Source organism: Leuresthes tenuis, unplaced genomic scaffold (genome assembly GCF_036924035.1).
Source record: "Leuresthes tenuis unplaced genomic scaffold, fLeuTen1.0.hap1 SCAF_5, whole genome shotgun sequence".
Lineage (NCBI taxonomy): Eukaryota > Metazoa > Chordata > Actinopteri > Atheriniformes > Atherinopsidae > Leuresthes > Leuresthes tenuis.
The window spans coordinates 14,682,485-14,706,500 of NW_027325359.1; the positions used below are offsets into that span (position 1 = coordinate 14,682,485).

The following is a 24,016-nucleotide window of genomic DNA, read 5'->3' on the forward strand; positions in this document are numbered from 1 at the left end:
TGTTTTCCTATAATTCTTTTTTTTTTTCCTAATAAATTAGAGCGCCTGGAGGCTACCTATACAGTAACAGTTTGACTTGCAGTCACTGAGCAGCTCCAGTCAGTGCTTGAGGCGTTACTAAATAGCTCTTCGATATAGGTAATGAAGGAGGGGTAAAGACCCGGTACGGTTACATGCACAGTTGAATCAAGCTTCCATTAGAGTTCTACCTGGCTATTCACTTGGATCATTATCCTTGTTCCAGAACACATCCACATGAGGGGAACTGAGTTATTGGCCAAAGTCTGTCCCACGTCACGAAACCGCAGACTGTCTGAGTTAACATTTGGACATTCTGCCTCCAACTTTCTCTTTGGGTGACCATGATACATGCAAGTGAGGCTTATTTGACTGGTTGTCTTCAGTTGATGCTCTATTAATCCCTAAATGGTCATTTTTTTTGCATCATAGAGAATAATAACAGGTCAGTAGTTATGTAAAGTAATTATGTGAAGTCATTGCTGTGGGTGGGAATGACATCTTCTCCCAGGATGGAAAAGGTGTTTAACTTATTCGTTGTCTTCCTAAAATCCACAGCCATCTCTTCTGTTGGTGAGGTAACTGATCCCCATCAAGTCCCAGAGAAGTCTCTCAGTTCCCTGTACTCAGCTTCTTATCCATCACTGATAAACCCAACAACTGCAGTGTCACCCGGGTATCTCTGAAGATGACATGACTCAGAGCTATACTGAAAGTCTGATGTGTACAGAGTGAACAGAAAGTGAACACAAACGGAGACGGTACAGTCTTCTTTGGTGGTCCCATGCTGCCGAACACCTGCTTAGTAAAACAACCCTTCAATCAACCTCTATGTTAATAAGCTATCTTGGAAATTTGGTTATGTGTGTATTTAGTTACATGCATTAACAGTCCTGTTTTTGTCAGATTTATAATAAATCAATTATAATCAGTAACACTTAATTCATTTATACTGATGTCACGTAAGCATCCTGATGGCTTTTTCGCTTTCCAAGGCCCCAGATTCACTCTGATGATCCAGAGATTAAACCAAACAATGTTCAAATAACAAACCCGCTCTTAGAACTTAAGGGCTTCACTGCAGATCATTTAATCATTAATCTAAACTGTATATATTCCACATCACTGTTCAATTTCAAGGTTTGAGAAAGTATAAACCCCTGCAATCTTGTCTTGCAATCAAGCGCTGAAAAGACCTCATTTCAGAAGCTATTTCAAAGAACAAGATGTAACTGAATGTTACATTTCTCTGATTCCTCTCCACATTCCATGGCAGGAGTTTACAGGTGGGCGACAACATAACGATAAGCAGCTCAAACTGGGGTTTGATTGAATTAAACGTCACAATTCAAATCCTGTCAAAACTGAAAGAGACCAGCGTATAACCTACAAAACAACCACCTTTGGTAAGTAACGAGAAGACGAGCACTAAAAAGTGGATGATTTAAGAGTGACACGCCTCCATCTGGTCACATAAATCCTGGTTTATGTCTCATCATGCAGATGGTCGGGTAAGAATTTATCGTAAACGCGGCTCCATCCTGCCAGGTGTCAACACTTCTGGCTAGTGGCTGTTTTCTCTTTTATAGACCATTTGCATGAAGTGGGCACTTTTTAGACACAGCTGTGACTGAAGTGCATTTGGAAGACTTAAAGTTTATTTAATTTTTTTATTTTTTTCCCCCCAACAGTACCCAGCCCATTAAGGCAGTTATACAACAAGACTATGCAGCATAAACAGAACACCAAAAATCTGTTGGCAAGCATGTTTGAGGCCATCATAGCTGTGCGTTATATACTCGAGTAATTATCTGATGATATATATGAGAATTTAGAACAGTTTGTCAAGTACATCCTAAAAATGGATTTTCGTGTACTTGTACTTACGCATCCAATGCATCTAATGTATTTGAGAGGGAAAACTATTTTTATCCACATAATTTTCAATGTTTACTTGCAGTTTTGCGATGTGTCTAAGGCACTGGCAGACAGACCAGCTACAACAGTTAGCTGGTGCTATTATCTAAATGCAGGACCCGCATTTACGCTGCTGCTTTACATTTACTCAAAAGTACATGTCTAATTTGGAGGCTATCCCCTTGTAAAAGAGTGTCTGTAAATCAACCTGCATCTGGAGATTGTTACACCAATACTGTTGTATAATGGGCTTTTAAAATATGCAGCCAGACCATCTTGCGCATAATCCCACCAGTGTTTATGATCTCATTCATACTGTACATTTGCATGCATGCGATATTGTGCATATACATGTATAATACCTTGTGGAGACAGAATACTTTTCCTCCTGATGGATACAGGGCTGCCCGACCACTGTGATGTTTTTGATGTCTTCCTTATGAATGCCAAGGTTGGAGCCAAGGATAGTGATGGATATGCCTCCCCGCAGGGGGCCAAAACGAGGAATAATCTGGAAGGGGAGACACAGAGTATAGAAGGAGGAGTGGATGTTTAAAAGGTAGAAGGGATTTGAAATGGATTTGAACAGATTAGATGTGCAATAAGAACATACAAGCGATTAACACAGTCTGTCTGACCAACCGTTTAGCAAAGCGTTTTACTTTCAAGGCCGTGGTTTACACCAAGAATTACATCAATACTGTGTGAGTCATGTCTGCATGTATGTGTTACGCTGCGAACAATTAGTGAGTCAGACACTTGAAAATGGTCCAAAAAGAGTTTTATACTCCTTGTAATCACACCACAATCATGTTGACAACCAAATGAGTTTTTTTCCCCCACCACGGAACACAGCAAATGCAATCATTTAAAATATGAAAAAAATAATTTGATTTCATTATCTTCAAATCAAATATACAAAAAAAACTAAAACAATAACATGTAGGATGCTCTGTGAGCCTATGAGCTATGCTCTAATATTAACATGTTTACAGGGATAATGCTAACTTGCCAATGTTCAGCAGATGCCATGTTGACAGTACCACACTCACCGTCCATGTGTGCCAGAAGTTAGCCTACCAAAAATTAGCTAATTATGATTCAACATTCAGAACAGTTGAGGCTGATGGAAATTTAGAGTTAATCCGATTAAGCTAAATGAATAATAAGTATCTAAATTATTCAACTTTCTCCCGAGAGGGCCATGAATCTCAAGACATAATTTTGTTCCATCCAAAATGTCACCCTCAAAGCAGGTTCTGGGTCCCTGACCTGAGTCTCTAGGGACCCTGAACAACTGTAGTGTTCAGTGGCAATGATTATTTCATTCCTAGCAAAAGTTGTGGACTAACCAACACACAGGTATGGCTAGTGCACATATCCTTCCACTAAGAATCCTGTGCCTGGATGACATGAACACAATTACGTGCAATTTTTCTTTTTTTGTCAATGACAAAAAGGCAGAAAATATCGATCCAATCTTGACATGATTGAGGAACATTGCAACATGCTCTCAAGGAGACTCCCAAATCTTCAGTCAACACAAAGATGAGATGGAAACTACACCGCCAATAAACTGCCCTGATCGATAACAAAGGTCAATATCATTTCACTGCTAATCACAAGTCTTAAAGGAAAGCACTGTTTCCATTTCAAAAGTAAACACAAGACGATGTCAACAATGTCAGTGCTACTCACGTCGATGATCTCGGGGTTGGGGCATTCGATGTTGTGGGATTCCTGATGCTGGTGAGCACTGCAAAGCTTCTCGTACACGCACGCCTTCTGCTTGCTGCACCACACACACCTGTACTTTGGGTCGGTGTACTTACAGAGACTACAGTCCTGCCTCCCCATGGAGCAGTTGTACAGGGTGACTGAATAAGAAACAGTGAGAAGGAAAAGCCAACAATCACCATTTTGCACTACATTCGTTTTCTAAGACACACCGAAACATTTTAGACTAATGTTGGTGTCTTTATCTAAATCTCTCTAAACATAGTCCTGGATTAAACTTTAAATGTATATCTTAGACAGCAATGTAAAATGCAGGTGAGGCCTCCCAGTCATTTGTTATAAGTCACTCACAATCCCCTAAATTCTGTCAAAACCCATTGGATTAGGAAGTCATTACCAATTCATTTTCTGATTAAATTCAAATTGGAGATTAAATATAGTTAAAATCTAATGGAGACCCCACACCGGGACTTGTAGAGTACACACAGGGCATCATAAATAAGATCTCCACATTAAAATGTGAAAACATACCGTTCAGTGTGCTGTCCATCTTCTTGCCAGACTCCTTGTCCTTCACATAGAAAAGAACACTGGTCTCTGGTGACTTATCGTAGGAAAACTAAGGAATTGGAGAAAAATGAATTATTAATATGGAATCCAGTGATTAATGGCACTTAAGCTCTTCTCTGCAAACAGTGTGGGCTGCTGCTCCCCCACGTCAGGGGAAAAATAAAGAAAGAAAAATTATACCCAGTCTGGCAGATTTTCAGCTGAAGAAATCAATGTTGGAAAAAGAACATAGCTGGGGGCTAGGTACTGCTTGAGCTTACCAATCACAGAATTCACAATGTAGAGATGCTGCTAAAATAAGTCGAGTGAAGAGAGCCTGTCCATTAGAGGGAGCTAGAGAATACCAAAGGGACTTTAAAAGGCTGTTAAAGGGGTTTTCATTTATAAATCTGGCACATAAATAGAGCTTTACATAGACCACCTGCATTGCAGACTGATTTGCTACTGAAAAATTTAATTCAAGTGGTACTCTTCAATACGCGTTACTCGTTCAGTGTGGTTCTAAATTGCACTTTGAGAACGGGCTCCACAAATCAGCAACAGCTCATGGAGCTGCGTTGAGTGGAGGGCAAAAGTGGCAGAAGCTCGTAAGCTTTAGTGTGCTGCAACGAGCTAACAGCTATACTCACATCGAACCCGCTGAAAGTGTAGAATCGACCAGCCTCAGACTTAATCTCTTCCTCCATGTTTTTCATCAGCTCTGTGCCAATTGTGTACGTGTGATACTGCAAAACAGCATAAAAAAAGAAGAGATGCGGTGCATTCATTTAAGCAGATGGTATTTTCAGTTAACGGTCTTCTCTTACTTTGGTACAGCACAAAAAACCAATACATGTAGACTCTTAACGGCCTGCTGTTCCCACCCAGAGAATACTGCATTTTAGTAAATTTAAAAAAAAAAATACACAATAGACACACTATATTATCAAAATGTCAAATGTTTATCTAAATCAGAGCACTACATCCAGAAGGTCTGTGGCTGAGGAAGTAGAAGGGTCATCCACTGATCAGAAGACTGGTGCTTGATTCCTGGCCTCTCCAGCCCACATCTGGAAGTGTCCTTGGCCAGGAAGCTGAATTGCCCCTGATGCATCACTTGTGTGAGAGTGTGTCCGTGACAGACAGTGTTTCATGTATGGAATAAAAGCAGTGTATAAATATGCATGTATGACTGTGGCTTGTGCAATAAAGAGCTTTGAGTGGTTAATCAGACTAGGAAAGTACTTCATAAATGCAGTGCATTCACCATTTCCGTTCATTGAAATGACTTCCTGTTATGATTTTGGTAATAAATGGAATACAGTTCATACTTCTTCTGCTTTCAGATTTTAACATGAGGGTATTCAGATAAATGCCCACAGGGCAGCTCTAGTTATTCTGGCACCCTTTTGGGCCATATGACCCCACACAGGTAGCTGATGTACTCAACATTTCTTCCTCTTTTCTCAACAGTGCCAGTTGGTTTGGTTATGCTGATAATTGTCAAATGACTATGAGACGATCATGTTTTCATCCCATGGTTTTAAAATCACAGATCTTTTTTTAAACCCATGTCTATTTTTCTTTAAGAATTTATAAAACAATGGTTCCAACATATGATCCATCTTTTTTTTTTTATCCCAATGCCATATTGACCAAATGCATGCAGAATCTTCAAAGACCTCATTTCTGTGCCGGTGTTATTTTACCTGGTCTTGCTTCAAATTGATTCCTTCGAAACTGATTCGGGTCTTGTAGCCCACAGGGATCAGGATGGGATCTGGATTCTCAAAAACAGGACAATTTGATACCTGAAAAACGCATCGAAACAAAAATCAGACATTCCCACTTTTAATGGTGGGCATCTTAAAATATGCATTCCACTTAACGGACACACTCATCTGTGCGACAGATAGGTATATCGCAGCAACATCTGCTGACTTGTAAATTGATATCCTCCACACTCAACATTTGTCATGCAAGATGGTCGCAGCAGATAGAGGGATTTATGTTTTTATTAATTTTCAGTAGGAATTTGCCTCGCTCAGGCACTGCATCACATGTGGTGATTAGATGAATCTTTTGAAATTTCTGCTCTACCTTTGGCAGCATATATCCCACACACACTATGAGGGATACGAGTCTTTGACTTGTGTCTAGGGGTGACCGACCTCACGGTGTTTGATGATGTTTGAACTTGTCAGGCTGTCATCCTTGTCGCTGCAGGTGTGGTCATATGTGTTCCACTGGCACCCCCATGGACTGGTTACACACGACGTGCACCTGGAAGCGCACATTGATATGGACTTGAATAACAAATCCTCGTATAAGAAAAATGTAAGAGCATACATAATTACTCTAGAACTCACACACATAAATAAAAGCACATACAGACAAAATTTTAAAACGTGCAAACTCATCATAGAGCGTCCGGCACAAAAATCTATGTTGCTGACAATAAAATGGATCTCTGCAACTTCACATAAGCAAAGCTCGTTCATCACGCATGCCTCGGTGTGAAAGAAATGAAGGAAAAAAACGAGGGGAAAAAACTGTTGAGATCGACTTTCATTTTTTGATTAATGAAAAGGAAACTGAGCCAATTTCCTCAGCTTGGTAATAAAAGGAGAGAAAATGCGAGGGGTGCATTCAAAACGACCATGCATCACAATTTACAAACAGAGCCTTGATCTCTCATCTGTTCGTGCTCTGTGATGAATTTACATCAAGGTTGTCAGTTGATGCGGTGTTCGGTGTCACTGTGAATTCTCAGTGAGTGACAGAGCAGAACTGATAGATAACAACCCCACTCACGGTGTGTTTTCAGATTTCTTCACTGTGGCAGCGCAGTTGTAGAACTTGAACTCCCGCATGGCCAGCTCCACGGTCTCATTGACAAAAATCCTGATAGCTACAGCGACAAAGTCTACAGGATAAGAAAGGTGAGAGTTAAAATCTATTGAAAAAGCTTAAGACAAAACAAAGCAAGGAAATATATACTTTGACAAAGACCAAGTCCAGAGCAACCAGTAAAGTAGAAAAAAAAACCAAACATCTCTTTTCACAAAAGCAACATTTTGGGGAAGTCTTTGATTTGGGGAAGAAGGCCCTAAACCTAAACATAAAACCTCTACAACTACATTTTAACACAAGGTGCTTCCATAAAGCATGGTCATAAAACTTGTTAAAAATCCAAGAACCACTTTGCTCAATCTTGTAACGTTATGGTCTGCGATAAATCAAATTACAGAAAGCAACTGACTCGGAAATACACAACAGACTTTTGGGCCATTACCCATTTTTTGTCCAGATAGTGACACAGTGTAAGCTTTAATGGAGATCCAAATACATTTGTATGAAAAGGGTGGGTTGATTAGAAAGGTCAAACCTTCATCCTCGGGTGTTTTCGGTATAAGTGACGGCTGTGGCAGATCACAAACGATCTGACTGGTGTCCAACATGGTGCCTTCACTCTGGACCGTATTAATGTTGCATTTCAGACGGTCAGAGGGTCCAATAGGAGGAAGGGAAGGGATGTTGATCCGTATCTGAACGTACAAAAAAAAAAAAGCACAAAGAAAATGACATTCTTTGATACTTCTTGAAAACAATTCTGCCTGTTATACATTTCCTTGAGAAGGACTCGAGTTAATTTCTCTGCTCAGTGTGTAATTCAAAAGCCTCAGTGAAACTGAAGTTACAGAACAGAAACAATTTCCTTTTGAAAAACAGGAGATTGATTGAGAGCGGAGAAGGTGGAGACGTGCTTTTGATGGAAATGCAAGTATGAGTTAGAAAGGGAGGAATGGAATGGGAGACAGAAACTGAGGGAAATGAAAAACAACTTAAAAGGCAAAGCACATAAGAGAGGCTCTCCATCTTCACACTGAGAGCACAATCTGCCAGGTAAGTTATAATAAAACAGTTTGGAGTTTTCTGGACAAATCAATATAGAACAGGAAACTCTAGGGCTCGGGGTCTCTCACTCACGGCGTATACAGTTTATTAGGCAGACTATTGATATTTGTGTGACGTGCATGTAAGGGGAGTTGCATTTTGCAGAACCAGACGGAAAGAACGAGAACAGAGAGTGAATGAGTGCAGGGCTGTACCTCGCCGGTCTTTTTGCAGGAAAGGTTTGGGGGATAGAAGGATACAATCTTGACGCACTGTTGTCTGGGGCTCCACAACCAGCCGTTCTTCTCCTCAGCCCGTCGGCACTCAGACCTCCTGGTACACCTTCAGATGGAGGATAAACAACTATGAGCAAAAACTATTTTGCAAATAACAGAACTACCGATAGATTTTCAGTGTGTTTTTGTGAATAATTACCCAGTGCCCAATTGACAAATTAAAATAGCACATCTCTTCACTCAACCATTTGCTACTACAATGGTCAGTTTACCTTATTTCTATTTTGATGTACACAGACTTTCTATAAAACAATCAAATGTTTTCTTTAACATTAATTTTAACCTCCTGAGAAGGTGCTGGAAAATTCCAGATCTTAATTGTAAACCTCCCACCGCAGCTGCTTGGACTGGGTTGACTAGCAAGTCAGTGCTTTAAGTCGGTTTAAGATTCCATGTCAGCTGGATTAGTTCATTGCGTGAACTGGTGAGAGGAAACCTCAAATTCAGCTCAGGAGGACGCAGTCATACATGTTTCACCCTCAGTCAGACCCAGACTTACATCTGTTGTGTTGCAAACAACATCTAACTGACTAATCAGTATGGTAGCTGTAGTTGGCATCTTCAAAATGTTGTGTGTAAGCTTGATCTGGTACCGGCTGACACAACAGTTTTCGTCACTCAATTATTATTTGCATTTTTGCGTCACGTCCAAACTTTCCGGTTGCCCAAAAGTCTCGTGTATTATGTCAAAAAATGGTCCAAAACCCAAAGATGTTTAAAGTTTTGTAAATTGCAGGAACAGAACATTTAAAAGCTAAACAAACAATCACATATTTTGACTTAATTATCATTGTGGGTGCTGTTTTTTTTACTGATCACACACTCTGTTCAAGTAGAGTGCCTCAGTACCGTGAGCAGATTTCCATCTCTGTCCCTGATCATGACCCTGTAAAGTACTTCGTAGATTCACACCTTTCTACTCTCAAGACCCTGATAAATATAGGCTGATGAGAGTAAATTGTGGTCTGACCTCGCTGCATGAGGCTGACAAGCAGCTTTAATTCCTTACGCCTGCATGGACAACAGGAGGTGGAATATAAACACAGAGAGGTACTAAAAGTGTCTGAAATAAAACACTGAACACATACCCCGCTGTGTTATAGAGACAGAATTGCATGCGTGGGTGTTTGTGTTGGTCTGTTGGTGTGCATATGTATTGGTAAGTGCCTTCATCTGTGTGTGTGTGTGTGAGATACAGAGAGAGATAGAGAACTCCTCACCTGCCCTCCAGGACACACCAGCCACAGTAAGGATCCCTCAGTGCCGTGCATGATTGGCAGTCATCCTTTTGGAGGCACGTCTGCACCGGCACCTTGGTGATCTGGAGGATTACAACACGGAATACCATCAAACAATGCACCTTAGGGGAGACACCGCACAAAACAGGAGGCATTTAAGATACAGCTAGAAATGCCTCTTGGCTTGTTCGGGGGGTGCAGAGCAGGAACAAAACAAGTCTTTTCGATGCACAGGTCATGTTCGATTACAGAAAATAAATAAATAAATGCAAGGAACAAATACTAAATGTGTACTTTCCAGAGGTATTAAATGACTACTCACTAACATGAGTCTTTCCATTAGATGTTGCTTCCAAATTTAGCTAAGCTTCAAACTAATTTCTCACCAGACTGTTAACTGCATCTGAAAAGCCTGTATGTTGGTTTTTATTCAAGCAATCTCAACAGACACGTTAAGCTTTTAAAGAAGTTGTATCAATCCATGCTGTGACTGGCCAGCTATATATTCGGATGTGAGAAAGAAGCCAAGGTGCTCTCTTGATTTCTTTTTTATCAATCTTCATACAACTATTTAACACTGTGAATGCCTTCCAGGGGAGGCCTGTAAGAGAGTTGGCGTTCGACTCTGCTTTTGACTGAGCTTGGCAGAGCTAGAAACGCATTCATCTCCAACGCAGTGGAACATGACATCATTCAAACCAGTTTTGATCCAATACAAGCCAACCTTTTAACCCACCATCTTTCAGATGTTAGACTTGTCCAAAAAGACTGAATAAGTAGAGTGAGATGAAATCACAATTCAGTATCAAGCTACATATGGCACAGTTGTATGTTAACCAAAGGCAACATTAATCTGCAGCCATAACCACAGTGTACAACGATATAATATTGGAACTAAACTGACAGAAATCAGCACTTCTACATTTTAAAATATCCCAGAGCTTGCAGTCTCAGATGTCTGATGCAAAACAAATTTATTTAACAATGTATTAACAGAATTCATCGATTCATTGTATTGATTCATTCAAGAAAATATCTCAGCTTCAGTAAAAGACAGACTTCACTAGTCACTGAGGTCAAATTCTCAATAACCGATGATCTAATTAAGTGTTCACTTAACTCCACTTAAAATCTTTTTCAGACTTGGCATCTTTTTTCAGGTAACTGCAGAGACAGTGTCTCTAGCTTCGAGTGCTGCTGACGTGCATATGATGCGTAACACAGCAGCCCAGACAAACACACCTTTTTCTCCGTGGTAATGTAGAGGTGGCTGTGGCTGAGGTCAAAGAAAAGGTTCTTGTTGACCCTCTCCACAATGGTGTCACCGGGAGCCTTGCTGTACTGATCTGCAGTCACGGCGAGGTGTACCTGAACAAAAAGAGTTACACTGTCAGACATGAGGGTTTTCAATTAACCCGACAACATTTCCCTCTGGTTAAAGTTCAAAGGAAAGGAAAAGCAGAGAGAAACAACAGGTGAACTCCACCTTGAACACGTCTCCCTGGTTGTTTCCCAAGAAGGCGATGGTATGGTCATTCTCCACAGCGACAGCCACACTGGTCAGAAGGCTTGAAGTGGTCCACTCTGCATCTGCCTTTAAGGCAAATCGTGGCTTGCTTGCCAGAGGGGACGGCAGAAAGTCTGCACCACACTTGAAGGTTTGTAATGTGTCCTTCTATAAGAGAAAAGATTGCACTTAGGGATGATGATTTGTTCCTTTTAAACATGGTGGCCATGAAGGAACTAAACCCAACGAAGGACAGGACAAACCAACACAACATAATACGGCCTCTTTAATCAATGCACAACTCTGAAAACCTGAAAGAAGGATGCACTTACTGAAATTCTTGATGCACAGAATTCTTCAGTTTTGGACGAGTAGGGGATATCCACAGCAGGAAACCCGGAAATCTTTCCATTTTCACTGTAGCATGCACTGATGATATCCACCAGCCGCTCATTGATGGAGTTGAGGGGGTACATGCAGAGAGCAGATCTGTCGTCTTCCTCGTCGGAACTTGCCACCATGAACAGGACTTTATTCAAGTACGTAACAGTCCCATGCTTACCCGATGCAGTCATGACACGAGCCAGCTCTTTTCCCGGCGACGCCACATAAGCAGCTTGAACTTTGTTGTATTTGTTATTCGGCCCGCAGTTTAACTGAAGCTCTGTGTGCGAATAGTAATGGGGATCGTCCTCGCAAAGACGGGACACAAACGTCAGGTTTTTGTTATCTGAACCGTCGAGAGTCCGAGAAAAGAGGAAATAAACGAAGCCGTCCTCTTTGAAGGCGTGCCGGAAGTCGTGCAAGTACTTGGGAACAAATGGTGTCGTCTGTACTGTTGAAGCCTCAATGATGCTTTCGAACACCACCCAATCCTGGAAGTCCCGGAGGATTCGTGTGCTGATGAGTTTTGTACTGTCCAGGCTTCCATAGCCCTTCCCAACAACAAAAACACTGAAGGTGATATTTACATCTTTCTTGTAGGTAGACATGACACCCACAACATTCACATTGTCTTCTATACTAGCAACATAAGTCCTCTCTCCTTTACTGTCACTGTAATACAGCTGCTGTTCCACATTAGACAGGTTGAGGAGGGAGCAAATGCCTCTGTATCGACTACCGCAGACAATAAGGGAGTTATTGGAGGAATGAACCAGCAGAAGCTTGTTGAGGTTAGGCATGGGCTTTGTGTCTTGGCAGGCTGAAGCAGGAGGCGTACAGGTCCTGGCATCTTCTTTGGGGCCCGTCTCAGCACGGGCCTCAAGTTTAAGTGATGATCCAAGCTGGTAGATGGTGTTGACTGCTCCCAGGTATATTCGGCCTGTCTGTGGGTCCTGGACAACATTGTTAATGGGCGTCTTGGAGGTAAACTCCACAATGGGGATGTTGCTGCTCTCCACCTGGGCTTGTGATTCCGACTGCCAAAAGAGTAATAGGAGGAGGGAGACCCAGCTTGCCATCTCTGGAGGGAACAGAAAAAGAGGAGGCCTTTTATTATTAATGAAGCTTAATGCACATTTAAAGGCACTCTGACTGTCAGAAACACCAGTCTTCCACAGTAGGTATGTGGTTAACATAACCCCAACACATCATTACAATACAAAGTCTATGAAATCTAAAGGTGATGTAAAGGTCTCTTAAAATTGGTTTGAATTTTTTTGTTTTTGGTCATTCTGAGCAACAAGTCTGCTTTCAAAGAGGGAGGAGCAGACGCTAATTTCTAAACTGGGTTTAAGGAAAATCTTTAAGGACAATTGCTACACAGACCCAGAGATAATGATAGTTGCGCATCAAGCAAAATAAAAAAACTAGAAATTAATTTGAAGTTCATTCTTTTCCAGGCTAAACTAAGGTCAGTTCCACAGCTTTGGTTCCAATTACATTAACAGATTTTACAGTAATATCAATCTTCTCTTCAATCCAAACTAATTCCATGATTATAAACAAGAGTATCTAAAGTACCAACAAGATTAATTTGGGTGAATTGATCCTTTAGAGTTATTTCATGATATTTATAGAATTCATTACTAGGGTAAAACCATTTAAAAACAAGGTAACATTGTGCATGGTAGGTGTTTGCGTGTGACTCAACTCCGTGCCCTAGTTATATAAAGGGCATGTTATTTTGGATTTAATTGACTTGGTATCAGAAATGATCACTGGTGAGAAAATAAAACTGCTCTGTGTAGGGGTAAAGAGAGATTGAGGCCAAGAGCTAGATCTCAAACCCAAACACAGTAAAAGCCTTTTTAAAAAGCTTGGATCTGCTCCAGCTTCATTTGCACTTTGCTCCCCCCCCCCCCCCCCCCACCCTTCCCCTTCGACAACACCTCCCAACACAATGTGTTGAGGAAGAACACAGTTTTTTGTCTCAGGAAACATGATCCTCGTACTGTACAGACAGCATCATGTACTGGCAAACAGCAGGTGCCTCGCTCACTGCTGTGGTAAATATGGAACTGCAGGTGGTTTTACAGCAGCTATTGCCCACACAACAAATGTTCATGTACGTCTGAATGTGGTTTTGAACTTACGCACTCTTGAGCAGAAAACTCCTTTTCATTTCACCTTTCCAGTCAAATCCATCGGCACATCTTGCAAACAAATCTGAGCCCCCTGAGGAAAACTGCCAAAGCTGCGTTTTATTACATCAACCTGCCTTTGGTTACTGGACTAAGTGGGGACACCACTGATTAGACAGTCACCCAGGGGAGGGGATACTGTTAATTTCACCAGAAACACTCATTTGCATTTAATTGACCATTACTTGATTTTATTTTTCTTTCCATTTATTACCTCAATCCCACTCCCACACCTCAGGCAATTTCCCTGCATAAAATGTATCATGCCCTTTTCAATTCACAGCCTTAAATTTTCCATTAAAATTGAAATGGTGCAATAAAATCCCCATCGCTGCTTACTCAGGACAGAAATGTGCGTAGTGGGTTTTTACAGATTTAATTAAGAAGGTGGGGCAGTTCTGTCAAGATTTGCTTAAGAGGAGTAGACAGACAAAAAAAATGATAAAAAAAAATCTCGAGGTTACACACCATAGAGTGGGCTGAATGATGGAAACACACGAACGATATCTTCAACTTCAAAGAGACAAAACTTCAATTTCAAAAGACATTTTTGACTGGCAATCATAAGCCTGCCTCAGCTCGAAGAGACAACAATAACTTTCTTATTGCCAGGGTTTTCAGGGAAGCAGCACAAAAACTGCACGAGCTGCAAAACATCCTCGCAGCGACGAAATGTTGGCAAGATAAGTAAAACAGAGCCACCTGGCACTGACAAAGAGAGGTGTCAGAAATGTTCTTAGGAAATGTGCAAAAAAATGTGCACTTAAAAAAAAAAAATCTGAAAAATTGAGTGAAACACCTCTGTGAGCTGCTTTGGTGCATCAAAGTTTGCTCTTCAGAAATGAGCCTTAGACAGATCCAGGCGGGACTGACATGTCACACGAGCTCCGATGTGAAGTTTTTTTCCCGTTTCTTAGAAAATTCTACCTTTTTAACTTCATCAGTAGGTCCACTGTACAGTATTCAAACCTACAGTAGCTTTTTTGACAAAAAAAAAAAAAAAAAATAGTTTCAAAAGTTTAACAGCTGTCATTTCCTTCAATCAAACTTTTTTTTACTATATTTATGATCACAAAGCTAGAGTTTATGCCTTAACACTCGGTGCGATGGCATATCATCAACTTTCATCAGAAAAAGGATTGATTGTTGATTTCTGTGACAAAAATACTTAATTCTATTAATTTCCAAATTAAGATTCTGACTCTGGGTGAAATCTCCTGTTGCCCTGACGACTTCAAAGAGCCCCTGTGCTTATCGTGCAAATTCTATGCCCCCCAATCAGCAAAAAAGGAGTTGCACAAACTCTGCTTAGATTCTGCTGTAAGAGTCAGTACAAAACCAATTTCTTAACATATTTCGAAGGAGCCCCTTGCCCAGGATGTGTGCCTTCCTGAACGCTGTGATTCAGGAGGCTTCGGAGAGCTGAGGAAACGGTCGTCTAAGCGGGGGTGACACAGGTGGCATGAGACGCATTTCTCCCCCACACCATCCCACCCGTTTTCTCAACATATCCCGAGAGCTGCCGAGAGGCTACGTGGTAACTGGGCCCTAATATGCAACACGTGGCTATTCTGAATAAATAAAAAGCAGCTAAATTTAGAGGCTGCATGCCACATCAGCCTCCAGCTAATGAAGCCTCCAATGGCCTGGAATAAATAATAATGAAACACATCATGCGCAAATGAAGCTGCCACATATGAAAAATGTGATCCAGTGAAAGACACAATTGTTGAATTGCGACAGCTGAATGCTAGTGCTGAACGAACCCTAAATTAGGTCTCTCACCCAATCTCTTTTTACATTATAGCTATACTGATAAGAAAAAAAATGCACATCGTTAAACTGAACTGATTATCCTAAATCAATCCTCTTTGGAGGAGAAACATAAGCTTGCTCCTTATATATACACACACATAAAGACCCACATATAAGATAGCATGTGATGAATGCTGCAAACAGGTGGCTCTTGAGCCATGATACCTTAAATATGTTAATTATTTGGTAATTTGATTTTGTTTTCCACTTCTTTGTCTCATTACCACTGTATTCTCATGTCAGACTTGCTTAAGGTTTACCAAACACCATCGCGCACACCTTTTCACACCATCTTGAAAGACTAAATAATAAATAAAAACACAAACGATGACAGAACCGATGATACAGTACAATACTTCTTCTCTTTGCAAATCAACAGCCATGCTCTTGTTTTTCTGATCCTTGCCATTGATCTGAATCTTCCATTAAGTGCTACCATGGAAACACTAATAGGGTAGCTAACGCTCACACTCAATTAACAGTTCATTAGCTAGGTTACACATAGCGTCATAACCATCACGATGACAAGATTTATTTGAAGCATTGCTGTATTAGACAGCATTAGTTTGAACTCAGTTTTAGTACTAAACTGTCATTCACTTTCCATTCAGCCCCTTCAAAAGATACAAATGTGGATGTGACAAAAATAACACTAACGCCCAGTGTAAAGTCAGATTGAGCACTAATCTTTATGAAGGTATGATTTAATGCTGGATAACAGGCTGTCTGTATGACTTTGTTGAGACTACCTCGTCCTCATTACCAAAATTCTGAATACTAATAAGCGTGTTCATTTAAGTGTCTCAGACAGAGACCTTTTTTTCTTCTCACTCACTGGTTGGTTCATTTAAGTTGGGTAAAGATGGTGGTATAGTGCAAAGCTCCTCACTGAAAGAAAATCAGACCAAAGCCTACCCAGCGAAATATAATAGAACATCAAGGGGCCCGAGCAAAGTGTCAGAGTGTCGAGTTGAAATTTCAACACAAATCCAGGAGCACAATTAAAATGGTCACACAGACCAGTCAGAAATCTCTTTGTGAACCTTAAAGTAAGGTGTGAAGTACTTTTATGAATATAGCTGAGGGCTGACAGCAAAACTGCGCTTGTATAAACCAAGTTTTGCACACCACTGCCTTATTATCTGAGGATTGATGTCATTTCTGTCTGGAGTTTGTTTCTTTGGTTGGAGGGAAAATATCAAAGGACAATCTGTTGAGATACTACATGCACAGGCTTGCGTGAAACACTTCAAGGTGCGTTTCTTTGTTGGCGCACCTTTTTCTGACATGTACAACGATCTCTTTTTGCCTCTCACTGCAAGTTAGGACATGTCTGGACAAGAGAGGCAGCTCTCAGAGGAAAATGACAGATAATTGAAAAAACGGCAGTGCATACAAACGCACACAGAATCACGCAGGCTTTGTAGCACATGTGCACATATCAGTAAATGCACCCGCTCAGCTTAGAGTGCTGACGAGGTAATCCCACTCCGACCACACAGAGACACGCTTCTCCTAAACCTGCCATGCTGTTTTTCTCTGACCCAGGGGCACTAAAACACAGCACGTCAGTCCACATGCCTGTCGGTCAATCCTCTCGCTGGGAGGAAGCTGGCAAGTGGGGCTGTGTGAGGGGAGCAGAAGATCAGAGAGAAGGAAGGGGAAAATTAGAAAAGGGAGGGGGCGTTATGATTAAATCACACACGCACACAGTTCTGCAACTGCTGACCTGGCAAGTTTAGAACCAGCATGAGTGCTCTTCTCGCTCATTAAAACAGATACGGAAAGATAACTGATATAATAAATAAATAAATAAGTAACAGACACCCTACACCGAAAACATAATAGGAAACCCAACCACATATTGGGATCATTCATATTCAGCACTTTCTTTACAAGAGAGCTGGCTTCGATAGATGACAGCTGTGACATTGATGTGTGTGGGGGGGTATGAGGGGTGGAACTGCTTTCACCAATATGCAATGATGAAAGAGATATGCAATTAAATTACTTGCCTGTACCCAGAGGCCTCAGCCTTGGAGTGGATGGAGAGGTCGGTGAGGGGTTACTGCTCTAAAGCACATCAAACCATTACGCATGTAGGATGCTGAAAAAGCCTGATAAATTAAGTACAAGCTACACAGCAACCGGGTTCAGAGACACAACAAGGAGCTGCAAGCCAGGGGTAGATCTTTGCCTTTTATTTTCCTGCCACCATCACGGGAAAGATGGGGAAAAACAAGATGCATTGTTAAAGATGAAGCATGGATATGGGGAGGTTTAGAGAGCAATTTCTTTCACAGGACGTCTTCCATCTGGCTCTTTTTTCCTCTTTTTTTTTTCTAAAACTTGCAAACACTCGTCTCATCCTTACAGTAAGATCGTTTCACGAGTTCCAATAGGAGGCTGGTGTGACAATGGCAATCCAATTTCCATATGAACAATTACCCTGTCGTCAGGACTGGCAGTTAATTTATTTCAATTTGACTGACTGGGAGAACCTCGCTCCCCAAAGCAGCCAGCCCAGCCATTGTATTCAGGGCACCAGGCACAGGCGAGGGATTGATGGGCCTGGTCCATTTTAGTGGAATCCAGCTGCTCTGGCCTAAATATGCTAACATCTTTAAAGATGGCCTGTGACCCAAGAAGTGTGGATCACACCGCGCTCCCCTTTTAGACCGCGTGTCCCAGTTCTCACTTGTATTTGCTTGCTTGTTTGTCTACATGCCCTCTAGTGTACTGAATGTTTGCCTGTGGTGATATACGACCGCAAGTCAGGAAGCGTGAGCAAAATCCACGCACTCACACACACACACACACCACCCTTTTAGACACAGCACTTTTCCTCATTAGGACTGATGGACTGTTTGTGTGCATGTTTACCGCTCCGTCACCATTTTCAAGGCTCCTGCTATCTCCCCTCTGCCAGCTGGACACTCGAGCAGCAAGAGTACAAAACCACAGGCTCGGAGACACAAACTACTTGAGGAGAGCACAGATTTAAATGTGCACTGATACACAAACAAACTCGCTACTATACTTTTCCTGCCTCGTACCTTTCCTCAGCAGCCGACCTCTATGTCTCCTGTAATCTCTAAATCTCTGTTTGACTCTCAAACACACACAAATGCAACCTCTCTCGGTCTGGGCAGCAACAGCTTGAGCTAATCTCCCGCTGCTAACGGGGCTCCCCACCCCACCCCCCTGGCTGGATGTTGTCGCTCTCCAGCGGGACAGAGTGGCTGTTTGCTTTGTGGACACAGCTGGCGGATGTGGGAAACCTGATTATACAGACTGGCCTGGCAAAGAAGAGCTACTTTCAGGAGCCAATGCATCCTCCTACCAGCATCGCCGCCGCATCCAGACGGTTGCTATAATACAGACAAACAGTTATTGGGGGCAGGCAGACATACACAAGCTCATCTACTTAACTCACTAACAAATCTTCATTTGAGCTCCAGCTCTCTCACAACATATGAAAACTGCACACCAAGATATAAATCAAATCAGTATGAAGATTCTTTTTAAAATAATGGATTAATCTTTTGATCCATAACATGCCAAACCCGTGAGGTTTTGTTTTATGAATGACTTAAGAAGCCGATACCCATCAACTCTTTTTGACACACAGCGACCAGTATAAGGAATCCCCCCCCCCTTGTTCCTTTAAAGACTTTTTTATTCCCCTTTTAAAAAAAGGTAAAAGCACAGTGTTTTGCTCAAGGGAATTTCACCAGGTTGGTAACCTTCTCAAACACACAAAAACTTAAGTTCCTGCTTTCTCTGGTTGAAGGGCAGCTTCCTTAATCCATACACCACCCTGAGGCGCTCCCCTGCTCACCATCCCAGACTTACATACAGCACACACTCAAGTTCCAACACACAGCAGTGACAATTAAGAAGTCAGGCAGGCAGACTGACTGCTGGGAAGGAATCCATTACACACCTTATTGGTTATAATGATTTCACTTCACCAGCATAAATGCCAATGAGCCATGAAGGTATCTTGTAATGTGGTTTAGTCTCAGTGCCCAGTTTTCATTTGGTTTCAAGGGGAATACTGATCTTACAGTGACCAACTGCTCCCCTGCTCTCTTACAGAATCTGACATGAAATCTTGGTAATGGTGAACATGAGGACCTCACTGTTATGCACTCTTAGTGGCTTCGACTTTAAGGAATGAACACTTATGCCTTGTGCAATATGTCTGTTTGTTTTCCTTCCAACAGTAGGATGAGATGAGCGATATGAATCCTCTGTGTACAGCTGGAGTCACTGCATGCAGTTTAGCATAAACACAGACTCCCTCTGAATGAAATTCGGTTATTTCAAAATCCAGTGAAGTAAGCTGATCAATTTTTCCCTATTCAGTAAGACCATATCTCAGATTTCTTTTTCCCCCAACCACACTTTATTTTTGCAGCATTTCCCAGTTAACATAATTTGTAGAAGATGCTGCTGCTTGTCGTCTGAATGGGTTCATCTGTGTAAGCTGACATCATGGTAAAAAGACTGAAAGCTTCGCTTCTTGGTTCAAATGTGTCAGAATTTGACAGCAAAACGCAGAGCATCAGAAACCAATCTATTTAGATTTATAGAAGTTACTCTGCGTTTCAGTTTTAGCCAGATTCAGGATGATGTCATTAAAACCACTCTGCAATGAGAGGTGCCTTTTTGTCAAGGTACAGTTGCATTTCCTGTGTGGGGTTCTTTCAGTTATGCATCTACCACGGTGTTACTGGGGGGGGGGGGGGAGCAAACCATGGCACTAAAACAAAAGCAAAGGATGACTGTGCACAGTGAAAGCAGGTGTCTGACAAATGGTTCCATCACCTGAGTCCCGCTGAGCCCCATGTCAATTTAACAGTGTCCACTGCTCCATTAGCTGTTTTTCCCTTTGGGCAAGTTTGATGCCATCTTCTCATCTCACTCTCTGACAGGAAAAAAATATGCATTCCTCCTATTAAAAAATAAAAAAAAATCTTCCTTTAAGCTCTTGTGGTGTATGCACAGAGCAGATATTGTAGTGAGTGGAGGGAAGAAGGAAGATTAGACGGGAGGGAGGACAGGAACTGAGGGAGGACAATCGCATACTTCACTGACGGGAGTTTCAATAGCTCTATTGTGCGAGCTGGCAGGTGCCCGTCACTTGTCAAGATGAGTCAGAGTGTGCTTGGTGACATAGTTTATATCCCCATCATGACAATGCTAAGTCCCAGTAAGTTTCCAGCTTTTTGTAATGACTCATAGTCATCAGTAATGGCCCGAAGATTAGCCAGCTCTCCTCGGCATATGGAGAAAAGGTCACGCTTCCCGCTCAAAAGGTAATGTCTAAATTAGCTTTAAAAAAAATACCTTCTAAAATTAAATAGCTTTCAGCGAGAAGTAGTACTTTCCGCTGGTGGAGATGAAAGGAATAGACTGGGCCACTTTTTAATTAGTCGGACGAAGCGAACTAATCATAGGAAGAGTTGACTGTAATAATCGTGTGTGTGCCTCGACACGAAACTCATAACACAAGAGCACCGTCTAATTTTCAACTTCTCTCACAAATATTAATGAAAACCAACATTTGCTTAAATTGCCTGCTTCTCCTTGGCAAAAGACAGATCCAACAAATGTTCCCGATGTCAGCGAAACCACTCCACAACACTCAATCCGGCGATCCTTGTAATCTTCATCCATCATCTATCAGTGTTGCTGTTGCCGAAGGGGAGAGAGCTGCTAAGCAGGGGCTGACTAATGGTTAAACAAACACCATTATCAGACCTTGGTGGCCGAACGCTGAGCTACAGGAGCCCCAAAGCAGCTGAGGCTCTTTAATACTTAATCCCTGTCACCCTGCTCTGCTTTGACTGCTCTAAGCGATGGGCAACGCAGAAGGTCCTCTAATGAGGGAATAAGAAACAGAAACATGAGGGAGGAGAGGGTATGAATAAACATGATCACATGTGCAAAATCACTTACTGCAAAACAGAGTTGGGGAAAAAGAAAAAAAAAAGGCTGCATTAAGAGGGCGTAGAGACAAGTGTGGCCCACTCTCTTAGCCGATCCCCTCTTTAAAAAAGGCTCAGGGAGAAGCTAATGAGCCTGTTACAGTTGCACGGTTCCCCCGACAGGGCTGCTGATTACACCACATGTTTGGGGCAGGAGGATCGTCTATGTGATTGTATGCACATTTCGATGAGTCTGTCACCTGACCTAAGGCGGTCAACTGCTAATTGCATGCTCACAACTCTGGAAATGCACATTTTCTGATGAGCACACGTTCCCACACAAATCACTGCTCTCAAGCTGCAATCTATCCCACTCACACTCAGTCGTATGCCTATATAAACCACGTCACACCCCTGATAGCATTACTCTCTCACACACACACACAAAAAAAAATCAAGTGTGACCGAGCGAGCAAGCCACTCAATGAGAGTGGGTGATTAGGCCTTCGGAGAGTAGGCCTGACCTTTCCCTCCACATGGAGTCCTCCGTGCGCATGTGTGTTTTTACGAGTCAGTGGCTGTAAGCTGTCGGCCTCGCGCCACTTCACATCAAATGTCACCGCCTTAAATGAGATGGCCGGACAGACATGAAGATGGAGGACGGGAGAAGAGGGAAAGAAGAAGAAGACAGAAGGGTGTTGGAGACCAGAAGACGAAGAGGAAATGAGAGGAAACCTTTACAGTAGGCAGCATGAAGAAAAAAAAAAAAGAAAGAGGGCCTTGTCATAGATCAATCTGCTGTCTTGGGTTCTCCCCCGTTTTGCATGAGAAACAACAAGACCGAGGTATTTTTAAATTCCTGGCTGAGTTGTGGGAATTTTGTACAGGCCCTTGTGGGTACACAAACCTCCTCCTTCAACAGCAGAGATGGTTGAGTCGGCACTTCGCCGTTCTCAGAGTTCAACAGGACAGAATGGCAGATAGTCTGAGTCAGGACTCTGGGGAGGGTGTCAACAAGGGGCAACTGATGTTTTGTTTTGTGGGTTTGATTCATTCCTAACTGAGCACAGGGTTGGTTAGCCCAATCCTTTCCACAGCTTCTCTGAAATTATATTTTAAGAGCTTTTGTTTTAGCCAATTTAGCTGCTTAGGTACGGAGATGAAAAAGTTTCACTCTGGCAAGTTATTATAAGCTAAATTGCCAAAAATCTTTAACTTCCAGTGTTTAATCTGTTCGTCCAAAGTAAATTCAACATGTCTGATATGTGAACTGTTAAAACAGGAAGGTTCTGAGAAGTGTTGCAGTCCATACGGTCAAACTGACAGATTAAAGGAAGGAAGTGGTTATAAACTTTAAAAAAAGAATACTATAAAAACATTCAGTGACTCAGCAACTTCAGGTTAGCCTAAATTATCTGGAAAATGCAAAAAAATATTGACTAAACTATCTCTACCATCCACCAAGTTTCAGATTTATTCACCATTATACACCATTCAAGTTGAGGCAATGTGAAATGACTCCGTAACAGCGTGCGTGTCATGCTGGTGCTGTGAAGAGTTCCCATCTGTCTTGTCTGGCCCTTTTCCTCTTTTGCTGTCTAGCCATCATTGCAGCAGATCTCAGGAGAGATAGTGGACAAACACTCACTTTTGACGGGCCGGCGGACGTGTTGCGGGACACCCGAGTTAATTAAGTTTGCAATCGTAAAGATGATCACAGGTGCTGCCACTCAGGCTGCCATCATCACGCCTATCCTGTCCATGCTAATACCCGAGAGTTCAGACTGACTTGTTTGCGCAAGTGAGAGAGAAATAGCATGTTTATTTGCTTTATTTGGTATGTGACTAAGAAGAGAAACAAGAAATGTGGGACTTTTAAGAAGTATTCACATTGTTAAAGGCTTTGCTAATACTAATATCTCTAATAATACATGCAGGTACAGCTCAAAAAACTGGAATATCGCGAAAAAGAAATATTTTTTGCCACTCATTTCAGAAAGAGAAACTCATACATTATATAGAGTCATTACACAGAGTGAAATATTGCAAACCTATATTTCTTCTAATTTGAATGATTATGGCTTACAGATAACGAAAACCCAAAATTCAGTGTCTCAGAAAATTAGAATATTGTGAAACAGTTCAATACTGGAAACTCAGGGTGTCACACCCCAATCAGTCTGGGTTAGTGGTCTACAGAAATATTGGCTCTGCCTCCATCTTCTGTCTCTACATGTAGGTGTCATTTATAACAGGGGTGCAGAGCACTCTCGGATCCAGCATCTGAACAACCTAATATCCTAAAGTAAGCCCTGCCACTATATTTTGTCATATTTTAGGAAAGTGATATCGCTGACTGACATGCATTGCTGCTTTCAGTTCTGTGCCGGAATGCAGCCACTGATGCCAGATTTAAGACTGTGGTCCACTGCAAAATACAGATAGCTTAACCCGACACTCCACTCTTAATCAGCCTTGTGTGAACTTATATGGGAAAGGCCAGACTGTAATGGATGTGACA

General features: G+C 41.8%; 2 protein-coding genes across 3 annotated transcripts in view; one reads left to right on the plus strand and one right to left on the minus strand.

Moving 5' to 3' along the window:
- The window catches only part of appl2 (adaptor protein, phosphotyrosine interaction, PH domain and leucine zipper containing 2), a 207,841-nt gene that overhangs the window by 63,768 nt on the left and 120,057 nt on the right, over positions 1-24,016 (plus strand). The window lies entirely within an intron of this gene.
- Positions 1-24,016, minus strand: part of plxnb2b (plexin b2b) — an 84,656-nt gene that overhangs the window by 25,560 nt on the left and 35,080 nt on the right. For both annotated transcript variants that reach the window (XM_072386215.1, XM_072386216.1), the window contains exons 2-14: positions 11,492-12,624; positions 11,139-11,327; positions 10,895-11,020; positions 9,635-9,735; positions 8,334-8,460; positions 7,610-7,769; positions 7,036-7,147; positions 6,393-6,504; positions 5,931-6,032; positions 4,872-4,967; positions 4,204-4,291; positions 3,634-3,812; positions 2,298-2,446 (exon numbers count right to left, since the gene is read on the minus strand). In XM_072386215.1, coding sequence (XP_072242316.1) covers positions 2,298-2,446; positions 3,634-3,812; positions 4,204-4,291; positions 4,872-4,967; positions 5,931-6,032; positions 6,393-6,504; positions 7,036-7,147; positions 7,610-7,769; positions 8,334-8,460; positions 9,635-9,735; positions 10,895-11,020; positions 11,139-11,327; positions 11,492-12,622 — 2,672 coding nt within the window. In that variant the 5' untranslated portion in view covers positions 12,623-12,624. The remainder of the gene's footprint in view (positions 1-2,297; positions 2,447-3,633; positions 3,813-4,203; positions 4,292-4,871; positions 4,968-5,930; positions 6,033-6,392; positions 6,505-7,035; positions 7,148-7,609; positions 7,770-8,333; positions 8,461-9,634; positions 9,736-10,894; positions 11,021-11,138; positions 11,328-11,491; positions 12,625-24,016) is intronic.